Source organism: Dreissena polymorpha, chromosome 16 (assembly GCF_020536995.1).
Source record: "Dreissena polymorpha isolate Duluth1 chromosome 16, UMN_Dpol_1.0, whole genome shotgun sequence".
NCBI classification, from domain to species: Eukaryota; Metazoa; Mollusca; class Bivalvia; order Myida; family Dreissenidae; genus Dreissena; species Dreissena polymorpha.
In genome coordinates, this window is record NC_068370.1 from 20824828 (window position 1) to 20838539 (window position 13712).

Consider the following 13712-nt stretch of genomic DNA (forward strand, 5'->3'; position numbering starts at 1 on the left):
ATTGAAAATGTATTGTTTTGTGGGCGAAGGTTATCAATACATTTGTGAACAAACCATGGAATACATCATTTTAATATAACGAAAACCAACACGCAGAAAAATAGATGAGCATGTATGGTGAGCATGGTAGTGTAAATTTTGTAGCAAATCATGCGTAAGCAAATAATCAAAATAAGCGAGAGTTACTTTGTTTACAAGTTTGCATTTAAAAGTATGCTACACACAACAACCTTTTGCAACGATAAAACATATACTTGTATATAAGTACATTGACTACATGTATACACAGACATAATTATACTTTAAGAATATGTTTATACATACATCATATGTTTGTCAATAGAGTTCATCACTTCATTACAACATAATATCACGTGTTGTGCATGGGAACGATATCCCTTTATGTATACTTTTATTCTAATTTGATTATGCAAAAACATGTTGCTAAGCTATTTGATGAAGTAATAGCATGTACATGTAGGCCTTATGCGTGGCGTTTCGTGGCATTTTGCAATTCATTATGTATCTACACACGGCCGAACAAAACTTCTCTCAGTATAATGTTGCTTAAGAACAAAGCAGAAAGTAAACTTTCAGTAAGTCATGTTTGTGAACAGGGCTTATCAAGCTGTGGGGCCCAAGTCAACGGTGTAGTCTCCTCTTCTCCGTTTGGAACTTCAATCGCGTCCGACTGTGCCGCCTCACACAGTGGTTTGCAGGACATACTCACGGACGTAGAGCAGTTCACCTTCTGCGCATTTGCAAGTTCCTGATGGGTAGATATTCTATTTGGAGGACTGCAGCAGGCGGTGATGATAGGTCGCATAATGAGATGACCAATGCCAGAGGCAAGGACCGCTGTAATGAGGATCCAGTAGTTCATGGTCATAACTAGGAGCATCGCCAGGTACCCGACTGTTAGAGTCGCCATCTTGGCAACAGTGGCCAACAGGAGCATGGAAAACTTGGATGAGACAGATGGACTGAAATTCAACGAAGAGTGCATGTAAAAAAGAGCTTTGTACAAACAGCTTACATCACCAATAAACCAGCATCTTTTGGTAAAACTATTGTTATGTACATTTAAGTAATACAAATATCAGTGTATATGGCCGCACTGTAAAATTAACCTGCTTTAACGTGATTTGGTTGATTCATATATGGCATTTCGTGAAGAAGTAAAACACATAGCAATTAAGCAATTATGAAACAAAGCTTATGAAAACAAGGAGTCATAAATATGTTACAAAACCACAGTTAAATTTCCAAACACTGAAAACTGCACAATACTTTTAAATGAACTCTGTGTCAATGGGTCTGTAAAACATGGGTCCAAGTAATTTGCGCTTGATGGAGGTCCACCAATTATGTTTGGAACTGTTAATTTCCTCATTACTTGTAAACGGCATTTTATTTGCACTAGTTCAATATCTCTTTAATATAAATAAAGGTTTGTTTATAATCTGATTTCGATACACATATAGATCTTCAATCGACTTCACATTTACCCCCTGATCACTGGGTCATAAGTCGTCCGTTAACATTCGGCGCAGTATGCAGCCACGGCACATTGGCTTATTTCTCTCACAGTTAACCATTTATACACCTTGGTGGAGAAGAGCAAATGTGGGATAAGTTTCTTTCTCGGGAAAATTCCAGTGGTCAGAGCGGGATTCGAACAAGGGACCGCTCGATCTCTAAGCCAGCGTCCTACCACTAGACCACTGCTCCCACAATATGAACAAAAACAATATCAAACAAGAAATGTGTTACTACTGTAGAAAAGTCCGTATTTACCAGGGGGGGGGGGGGGGGGGTCATATTTCAATTTTGAAGTTCAAAAGGTTCTTTTGAGTCGGAGGTTAGAAGCTCGTGTACCATCTCACCTTTTATTGTATTAATTCAATTTAATTGATTGTATATGCCTTACACTGGATATTTATGGAAAAAATAAACTATTGCGATAATGTGTGTTGCAAACAATCGAAACGTAATATTGATTTTAATTTAATGTGTTGACAACGTTTTTGTGACACCATCATTTAGCCACGATTTAATTTGGTAATAAAGAACACGTTTAAGGCTTGCCCATGGTGTATATGCACGGCGGTGAACATATTGTTACTACACAAGTCGTCTTTTGGTACACAAGTTCTACTATCAAACTATAACCACTTCATACATTTTTCCTTTTTATTGGTTCCACTCAAGATTGCATAAAACAACCGCTTCACATGTAGATTAACGAAGATTTTGTATTCTTGTTTTTTCGCCTGGGGTGCCAGATGTCTATTCAAAAATTATTGATACAGGTTAGGTCTTTTAAAGAACAGAGTAACGTATACTTACTATTGTGACCTTTGATCGTGTCGCTTTAAACAGGTGTTCAGAGCCTCGATAAGAATCACCATAAACATCACTACCAGCAGTGTGAGAATCACGTCTGAAATAGAATTACATGACAAATCACTACCAGCAGTGTGAGAATCAAGTCTGAAATAGAATTACATGGCAAATCACTACCAGTTACCAGCAGTGTGAGGATCAAGTCTGAAATATAATTACATGGCAAATCACTACCAGTTACCAGCAGTGTGAGGATCAAGTCTGAAATAGAATTACATGGCAAATCACTACCAGCAGTGTGAGGATCAAGTCTGACATAGAATTACATGACAAATCACTACCAGCAGTGTGAGGATCAAGTCTGACATAGAATTGCAGGACAAATCACTACCAGCTACCAGCAGTGTGAGGATCAAGTCGGAAATAGAATTGCATGACAAATCACTACCAGCTACCAGCAGTGTGAGGATCAAGTCGGAAATAGAATTGCATGACAAATCACTACCAGTAGTGTGAGGATCAAGTCTGAAATAGAATTACGTGGCAAATCACTACCAGTTACCAGTAGTGTGAGGATCAAGTCGGAAATAGAATTACATGGCAAATCACTACCAGTTACCAGCAGTGTGAGGATCAAGTCGGAAATAGAATTACATGACAAATCACTACCAGCTACCAGCAGTGTGAGGATCAAGACTGAAATAGAATTACATAACAAATCACTACCAGCTGTTGGATGATCAAGTCTGACATAGAATTAGAATAGCAGTGTAAGGATCAAGTCTAAAATAAAATCACCAGCCACATCACTAGAAACAAAGTCTGAAAAAAGAATTGTAAGTCACATAACTACCACCAGTGTGATGACCAAGTCTAAAATACAATCACCGGTCACATCACTAGCCGCTGTGCGTGAATCATGTCTCAAACAGTATCATCGGTCACATCACTAACAGCAGGGAGAAATATTCTGAAATAGAAACACCAGAAACATCGCAACCAGAAGTGTGAGGATCAAGTCTAAAATAGAATCACCAGCCATATCACTAGAAACAAAGTGCGTATCAAGTCTCAAACAGAATTACTAGGCGCATTACTACTAAAAAGGTGTTAATCATGTCTGAAATAATATCACCGGAATCATCACTATCAGCAGTGATAAGATCAAGTCTGATATACAATAACTACACACTGCACTACCGACAGTACGTTAATCATGTCGGGCATACAAATACAACATATCAACACCGACAGCGTGTTAATCATGTATGAAACAGATTCACCAGCAACATAAACACCATCTGTGTGAATCAAGTCCAAAAACAGAATCACTAGAAACATCACTATAAGCAGTGTGAGACGCAATTGTTAAATAGAATCATTAAGCGCATCACTACCAACATGTTTCATATGATGTCTGAATTCGAATCACCAGACAAATCGCTATCAGCAGTTTGTAATTCAAGTCTGAAACAGAATCATCGGACAAATCGATACATTCAGCATGTTAATAGTGCTTCAAACATAATCAGGAGGCACTATACAACAGGCAATAAGATGATCCAGTCTGAAAAAGAATACCCAGGCACATCACTAACAGCAGTTTGTGAATAAAGTCTGAAATAGAATCACAAGAAACATCACTACCAGCAGTTTGCGAATAAAGTCTGATATAGAATCACAATACACATCACTACCAGCAGTTTGTGAATAAAGTCTGAAACAGACTCACAAGAAACACCGCTACCAGCAGTTTGTGTATCATTTATGAATAGAATCACAAGACATACCACTATCAGCAGTTTGTGAATCGTGTCTGAAACAGAATCACACGACATATTGCTACCAGCACTTTGTGAATCATGTCTGAAACAGAATCACAAGACACATCACTACCAGCACTTTGTGAATAAAGTCTGAAATAGAATCACAAGACACATCACTACCAGCAGTTTGCGAATAAAGTCTGAAATAGAATCACAAGACACATCACTACCAGCAGTTTGCGAATAAAGTCTGACATAGAATCACAAGACACATCACTACCAGCAGTTTGCGAATAAAGTCTGAAACAGAATCACAAGACACATCACTACCAGCAGTTTGCGAATAAAGTCTGAAAGAGAATCACAAGACACACCACTACCAGAAGACTTAAAAATAAGTCTGAAACAAATAAAACCAAACACATTACTACAAGCAGATTATCATGCCTGAAACAGAATCACCAGAAACATCACCACCAGCAGTGTGAACATTTGTCCATAGACTCAAATCAGCACTCTCATCGATACCAGCAGTTTGTGAATAAAGTCTAAAAAAAATAGAATCAAACATGACATCACCACCAGCAGGGTAAAAGTAAGTCTGAAACAGAATTACCAGTCCCATCACTACCGGAAGGTTATTAATCGTGTTTGAAAGATAATTAAGAGGAACAACACTAAAAGCATTTGGATGGTTAAGTCTGAAATACAAACCAGACATATCATTACCAGCCGTGTGTAAATCATGACTTGCAAAGTATCACCAGCCACATCTATTTCATCTGTGTGAATCATGTCTGAAATAGAATTACCAGGCACATAACTACCAACAATGCGTTAATGAAATCTGAAAAAGAATCACCAGATACATCCCGAATAGCAGTGTAAGAATCAAGTCTGTTACATAACCGCCGGACACATCAACACATCATTACATGTAGTGTGAGATAAAGTCTGAAACAGAATCACATCATCTGTGTGAATCTGGTCTGAAATATAAACCCCAGGCACATCACCACCAACAGATTGAGGATCAAGTCTGATCTAGAAGTATCAGTCTTACCACAACAACTAGTGTTTTAATTGCGTAATGGAATCACGAGACACATCGCCGCTAGCAGAGTATTGATCATGTCTGAAACAGAATCACGAGGCATATCATTACCAACAATGTGATGACCTGGTCCTATAGAGTCTGACTGCGCTACTCAGTGCTACTCATAAAACACACGCATTGGTATCTTAGAAGTTAATGTTTGAACATGTATCAAATAAATTGAGTCGCCGCTGCTTCTGTCAATGTTATGCTGTTGCTGCTGCTGCTGTTGATGATGCTGATGCTTCTGTTGCTACCATTGCTGCTGCTGCTGTTGCTGCTGCAGCTACTGCTGCTGCTGCTGCTGATAATGATGATGATGAATATTATGATGATGATGATGATGATGATGATGATGATGATGATGATGATGATCATCATCATCATCATCATCATCATCATCATCATCATCATCATCATCATCAGCCTGGTCGTGGCGGCAACGGCGGATGTTGTTAAGTTTATATTATTATGTGAGCGTAAATTATTTTGAAAGGGCTATGCCTTCAATATAATTTACACTAATATTCATTCTTGATGGCCGACATGTCGTGTGTTTTTTTATTCATTATGATCATACCTTGAATAGACGAAACGTTTATCCCTTTGATCATCAAATCCGTGTAGCTGCCCGTTGAAAAATACTGGATAGAAATAAAGGTTATAAACATTAATTAATTTAGCTGCAAAAGCGACAATCTTAATATAAAAGAGTTATTTGAAAATTGAATATAAGTTTGTCAAATTGAAGATCAAAGAAGAACATATTACACGTACTACGCGTTTAAGATGATTTTACGAGTAAAATTTTGAGCGTTTTATTTATTAGCAGCTTGCCAAAATTTAACAAGCCACCTTCGACCCTGGTTTACTATCGACAATGTCTGAAAGTGTATACTGGGCACATACGGAGGCGCATTTACATTTTAAAGCAATTATAGGTATATTGTCACATTATATGAATCTACGTAGAAAAATGATAAAGTAAGTTAAAAAAATGAAAGTGTAAGATCAACCAGTATATCATCAATTCACATGTTTTTCAGCAAGCGTAACCCAATGCCACCAGTATGTTACTGAATACGTAATATTTGGTTAACCCTATACCGTATGAGTATGCGACATCATCATGTGGGAAAAGTGCCCTGTATGTGCATCGCCATGTTCGTAGCCGCGGTCAGGCTGCTCGTTTATCGTGTGGTTTCCAACGTGCACCACGTGATCGCTGTGTTCTGACACGTGACCAACTTTCATAGACATGTCACTGCCGTGCATAGACACGTGACCGCCGTCCATAGGAACGTGACCGTCGTGCATAGACACGTGACTGCCGTGCATAGACACGTGACTGTCATCCATAGACACGTGACCGCCTTCTACAGACACGTTTTCATTCGAGGGGATGACGCGCTCGGTAGTTGCGGCGACGGTAGCAGTCATCCTCGATTTAGCCGGCCGTTTGGTGACGTTCTTATGTGATGCAGGGTGCACGTGACCAACATGGTGCTCACCGTGTTCGTGTCTGTGTCTGTGATCCATTGTCCCGTGTAAGATGTAATGCAGCCGTTTATGTCAAACTAAAATACAGTCGAAGGTTAACGAAAGACTTGGCTTCTCCACGAGTTGTAATATAGTCGTCCAACGGTGTAATTATAACATTATGACTTTATAAAATATATTTGCATACGCAAGCTATATTTAAAAAATCATTCGTTTTGAAAGCTTTGTCACGAGACCCCTATAAGGCAACCATTCGCCGTCGAAAAACCACAATTGATCGCCCTTTTTTTATCCAACTCTTTTTATCAATAAACTTGTTAGTGCAATTGTATAAGTTTGTTTTATATAGAGAATAATAGGTTAGTGTTGATTATAGATCAGGTTTATCATGCTAGGCTTAGAAAACAAAAAGCACGAGCCTTGACGAGTGCTTTTTTCGTTTTCGTGCCGAGCATGATAAACCTGATCTATAATCAACACTAACCTATTATTCTATTTATCCCACTTTGTATTCATTAAACCTTTTTATTTAAACAAAATTAGTTTAACTGGATAATTTCGCGTTTTCATGAGTGTTTGTCGTACTTTGATAATGACTGTAGTGTAACCAAGTACTCCGCGTTCTAAGAATAACCGCTGATCAAATAATCTTTTTTTTTTAATCAGAATATCGTTCTGTGACAAAGAGTCGTGCGTTATAAATTACAATTGTATTCATATTGAATTGCAAATCTAAATGTTTTATAACATCAATTTAACATTTAGTTGTTATATACAAGGAACTACATTTGTTAACAACGTAGCCTAAGAACGTAGCACGTTGATTATACCAGAAATTTAATAAACGGGGCTTTAATCAACCGAATTCGCTGTAAAAGTGGGATAAAATAATGTATAGCATGTTTTAACCCGCATTTATATAATGAAAGTGCATTCGCCTATATTTCGACGGCATATTGATTGTGTTTTTTTTGTAATTGAAAATAATTTTATTTTAATGTAACTTCTTCTTATACAGGTGTCATTATATTCTCTAGACGGTATACAAATCATTCCAAAACGAACCTGTTTGTTATATTTGCCCAAAAATACACTTACATTACGTTTACATTCATTTGAAAGTGTTGTGTTTTATTTGAACGTATTACAATTTAAAACAGAAATAATTTAATTTTCAAAGGTGAACACTTTTCAATAATATTCCATAAGGAGCAACTGCATTCCCATCAGCGTTTAAATCAATACCGTTTCACAAATTAAGAAGGGTACCACTTATTCGGGCTGTTTGTTATGTTGGAAAAAAAGGCCTTGGCAAAAAGCGTAGACCCATATGAGACGCCGCATGATGCGGCGTCTCATCAGGGTCTGCGCTGTTTGCTTGAATGAATTTCTGTAAGAAATATTTTAAATATAGAAATAAGTAAACTAGACATCCCTAATTTTGGAAATAAATTGATCCAATTTAGAAGGATGGGACAGTCCACTAGGCATAAATGGGTTAAGAATCGGACACGGCGGGTAATGATCACGTTCCTGTTCCAGTAAGCGTAATGGAAAAATGATTTTGCGAAAACATGAACTTCAGCTCCCATAAAAAAGGCCAGCTTTTACAAATCCGTGAAATTTTAAATAAACGAAACTGAATAAACTCCGTTTATAAATTCATCCAGGCAAAGAAAATGTTCTATTTTCAGAAACCTAAACGCAATAAGTCAAATATACACACTGATTTGTTGAAATGGAATGTTTGGAAACCTTAATGCGAACGAGTTAATCTCATTTAGAAGAATATAACCCTGGTTGAATAATGATTGGGGGTTCAGGTGTTATCAGAAGCTGATAATGTATTATTGTAAATCGTATAAATTGGATGCACATGTTTTGTAAATCGCATATAATAAAAGTCTTGGTAAAATAGAAATGTTGCTGAATTTTCAATTTACGGTGAGTGCATAGGTGAACAATATTGGTTTACTGTACAAGTTTTCGCATATTTGATTAATTTAAACGACGCAACTGTCAACATTTTCGTTTTATCAATGATGTTTACGAGGAAACAGTAATACTGAAAGTTAACCATGCTCTAAAATATCCACATTGTGCATCTTTTGACGATTTTAAACCCTGAAAATTATAAAGCATTACAAACGCGAAACCATTGAATAATTTGGAGAGTTCTGTTGGTACCATTAAAGTTTGTGATATCACGACGATTGCTTATATAAAGTATAAAAACACGACTGACTGTGTGAGCTCGGCTGGTCGAGTGGTGTTAAAAACGTTTACTCCAAGGATCAGTGGTTCGAGCCCAGTTGATGATTGCTTTTTTTATTTCTTTAATTTTATTCCTGTTTTATCCTTGAACTATTTACTTCCAATATTTACATTTATCAATTTCAAGCATTTAATGGCAAACTTCAATTCAAAATAAAGAAGTGAAACTCAATGGTGCTCCAGCAGTATTGCATTCTTATTAAAAGGCAAAAGTTTGTTACATGGTCCCTTTAAAATTGTAACACCCTGTGCGTAGTATGTTTTTTATTATAACAGCGACATAAATTGAAAAAACGTTGATGATTACTGATATCCGGTTTTATATGTATTTACCAAACGTAATTTGCTATGAGTTCAGATTTAAAGGAAATGTGTATTGCGTACACACAATTCATGTATTGAGTACACTATAGATTTGGATATCTGAAAAAACGTATCGGAAAACAAATAGTATTTTACCGAATAAAAATGTTCCTGAATGTTTTTTCTAAAAATGCACGTACTCAAATGATGGGTAAATATAAACCGCCTCACTCTAGGGCGGCGCCAAATCACGTACACTTAGAAAAATTATGAAACATTATGTTCTGTTCTAGAGCGTATGTTATAGATACACATGTTGTTGTTTTTTGTTAATTGTTCTTAATTGTAATCTTCAGAAAGAATGCAAAACGTATCAATATACGTTTAACTTTTGCAGTTTGTTTGCATCATTCCCAAACTTTTGGGAATGTGCGTAATTCGATAGGCTTTCAATGTTTCCGCTGCTGAAACTATATATCTAGGTCAAAAATGAGCCGAAAAAAAGGCAAACTTTGCAAGATGGATGTAAGTCGATCGGTTTGAATATCATCAAAAGCAATCAACTGAAACCATGGCTATCATTTATCGTGAAGGTCCCGAAACTGAGAGCTTATAAACCACGTGTCCGCCTGGGCGTGACCTGTTTTAATATGTAGAGTAAAAAAATTCTAATACAAAACCTCTGTAACTTGCAGTCTCCACTCCCGCTGAACTACGTTACAATGAGAGGTGCGTCTGTACGACAACGCGATACGGCGTCGTAACTACAACGGTTACAGCGTCTTGACAGTTATAGACATACACACGCGTTTAGACAGGTAATTTCTTTGTTTAAACTTACACTTAAAACGGGATATGGCATTTATTTTCATTAATTAATGTTTCTTTACTCGCTACCTAAGCTATCGAGACATTTTCTAGCGTGAAATCATGATAAAAAAAGAAGTTCAAGCTCAAAACATAGCAAATCTAATAAATTCGTTGTTTCTGGCTGGCAGTTTCTGTCACGATGATTATTTTCAATGATCTGTATCAAGTTCACTCTTTTACAAGCATGTGATGCCCATGTGTATACTATTATTGGTGATTTCTATCCGATTTTGCAAAAAAGTTGTAGCATGTCAACTACGTGTCCATGTTACGGTATCTTCTCTTACGACTCAGACATGTTACGGTGTCTTCTTTACAGCGTTACAGCGCCTGCAGGAAGTCAAATTTAAAACCATGGTGATTTCGTTCCACGATAGTACCATTTTGGACGTGAGTATGGAGGTCGTCGTTGATTGCAACAACAACGGTTACTAATTACCTCAATTACTGTAAAGAATTTAACAGGAATGTAGAAAATATTTCACACATCGAAAGTGGGGAATTCAATAACAAATTAAGGTCATTTAAAAGCAAGACTTCATTTGGGTAATATTTATTTGTATTTTTTTGTGGCGCTTTTTTAATCAATCAGTAATACAATTTTTTAAGATTTGGTACATTTATTTTTAGATAAAATAATAGTAAAAATATACAATTAAAGACTGAATTAATCTTAGAATCGCAAATTCATTAATATTTTTTATGTTTTTTTTTTAATAAACCAGTACTACACTATTTTACAAGACTTTGAACATTTGTTTAAGGCATTGATCTAAATTGAAGATCTTCTATTAATTCAGTCTTTAAATCAACATTTATTATTACTATTTTTTTAATAAATGAACAAATCGTTAAAAAAATAAGTACTGATTTATTTAAATCGTAAATTTACTTTCAATAAAGTTACATTTTAAATTCAATCTACATTTTTTGGTTTGGTACCTAAAACTAATCTTTTTAAAAAGTTCAGTGGTAGCTCATTCATGCCCCTAAATTATTTACTGTAGGCATTGCATTAATTAATCAATTAAAAATTAATCGCCAGTCTGCAAATATATGCCCCTAATGTAAGACAATAATGGGTGGCATTAACACCTTATTGTAGGTATACCGCTATAAAGATCCATTTTACCGAACCCTCCACAACATTTACTATATAAATACAATTTACCGAACTTGTTATACCGAAACCTCTAGTAAACGTCGATACTATACCGTAACCTTAAACATGTTGTAGTAAATGCACTGTAACACTCTCTGTAAGACGCCGTAACATTTTAATTCATCAAAATTGATCTAGTTACACTTACATGCAGTTAATTTTGAGACAGATCTTGATAAGAATGATTCAATATTCGTTCTTGCTTACGTCTGTTTGCATTTTCATCTGTTTAATGTCAGACTTTGAATTATATTCCAATGATTTTATGAGTTGTCTATACAGGTCTGTAAAACTTCCACTTTATCAATCACATAGGAATAAATTACATGGCAAGCTGTGAAATAGGAACACAATATCCGTATTTAAAGCCACACACCTTGAAATGAAATACCTGACATAGTAAATTTAATAATAAATAATAAACATATTTCATCTATGTCAATTAGAATATATCTGGTGGTTACAATGTAGAAATAAGTCTTCTTTTGCGCTTTTAAACTTGAAAAATAATCGCGTTTGTCGAAATGGACGCATACGTCTAGAAATCATACTTTCGGTTTTAAAAGCGGAATTTGAAGAATAATACATTACTTGCAAAGTAGGCTATACATTTAATTTTATCTATGCCAATTAGACTATATCTGGTGGTTTCAAGGTAGAAATCCGACTTTTTTGCGCTTTAAAACTTAAAAATAATCGCGTTTTTCGAAATCGACTACTTTCGGTTTTAAATCATACTTTCGGTTTTAAAATTTAAAAAATAATAAATTACTTGCTAACTAGGCTATAGATTTAATGACATTTTCGCACACTTTCAAATTGCATCTATATGTATTGATTAACATGTATTTCATTTCAAGGTGTGCAGCTTTAAATAAACATTGGCTTACACATACAAAAACTATTCAAAATTACCGTTAATATCATTTGTTTTAACAATGTCCCGTATCGTCAACAAACTGTGGAAAGACGCCGTAACCGTTGTAGTTATGACGTCTGTCGTGCAGACGCACCTCTCATTGTAACGTAGTTCAGCGGGAGTGGTCTCAGTATACCTAATTTATTTATTTAAAAACATATTTTAGCTCAAGTGATCAACAAAATCTTTTAGAGGACCGAAGCGTTTCCTAAAGATCTAGCCATGCGGTTTTGGAGACGCCGTTTTGAAAAAATTATCTTGAACAGCACACGGACTAGGAATAAACCGCAACAAAAACAATGTCCGTAAGCTATTTATTCTCGAGAGAAATAATGCCACTCTGACTTTATTCAAAACATCTGCTTTAATACAACCTCATACACATAACTAAATTTGTATTACTTACAACTAAAGCGGAACATGGATGGTAAATGTACACACGTTTTAAAGAAATTTATATTAGTTTTTCGCACATATATATTTATCAAGTAATACTCATGACCCTCCTGGTTTTACTCTCATGCAATAGAACATTGTCGATAAAAGCTAGTCAAATCGTAAAAATGCAGTTTTTACCTTCAAAACATCAATCCTTTCCAATTGCACATCTGCATCCGATTGTATAAACAGTGGTTAAAATTAACTGAGGTAATTTGATTACCGCAGTTATTTACATGGTCATGTTACCGGGATTTTCAACAAACGTGGCGTGCGCACGATATACCCGATACAGGATATTAAAGGGATATTTAAAATGGCATGAATCCACTTTTAAAAAGTGTCTTTTTGTATTTTACTGTATTTTATGTTTAATGCGCTCATTTTAAGAACGTTGAGTGCAAAAAGGACACTGATTGCTTACATTTATCTTCTCAAGTACTTTATATACAACTAAATTGAATCGCATTACCTGATACGAGATTGAGAGGCTGCAAGGTAACATTTCATATGTTAACAAATTTTGTAATCCATATCTCATAGTTTTTTTTCTTTCAAATAGGTACACTTTCGTAATATTTATTTCAAATCGTACAACGGTGTATCTTTTAATATGGTTACATTTCACAAAAAGTTCATTTACAACTTCTCTTTTAATAGGATTTTTTTCAGCGAAATAAACTTTCCTCAAAATATGTATAAACAGTAATAAAAAATTATTTTTATCATTCAATCACAATTTAATGTGTTCTGCCTTAAGCAAGTGACTCATTAAAATGAACCAGATTGTTCGCAAGTGATTTGACCAAGAATGAATTCGGTTAACCAATTACTGTTTAAATATTAATAAAACACTACCACCAAATCAGTTTAAAGATAAAACGATCGTTACATACGTTTTGTGAGTATCCTGTTTTACTTTATACGCTCGATTGAATAAAATAAATCCTGGTGGTGAAGTTGAGTGTTGAGTAGAAAAGATATCACCCGAAATAAAAAGAGTGAACCTATAGAACACAATTCTGAGAAGGAAGTCAG

At 35.5% G+C, this 13712-nt stretch overlaps 1 protein-coding gene across 3 annotated transcripts; it reads right to left on the reverse strand.

Annotated features, from left to right (window-relative positions):
• LOC127861947 (uncharacterized) lies at positions 1-13712 on the reverse strand. Of its 3 annotated transcripts, XM_052400714.1 has the most exons (6): positions 12813-13162; positions 12233-12372; positions 6316-6785; positions 5789-5852; positions 2350-2443; positions 1-983 (listed from the first exon to the last, which is right to left on the reverse strand). In XM_052400714.1, the coding sequence occupies exons 3-6, from the start codon at positions 6745-6747 to the stop codon at positions 602-604; spliced, it is 972 nt and encodes a 323-aa protein (XP_052256674.1). In that variant the 5' UTR covers positions 6748-6785; positions 12233-12372; positions 12813-13162; the 3' UTR covers positions 1-601. The 3 variants fall into 3 exon arrangements, with proteins under 3 accessions (XP_052256674.1, XP_052256675.1, XP_052256673.1); XM_052400715.1 differs by lacking the exons at positions 12233-12372; positions 12813-13162 and adding an exon at positions 13571-13712; XM_052400713.1 differs by lacking the exon at positions 12233-12372.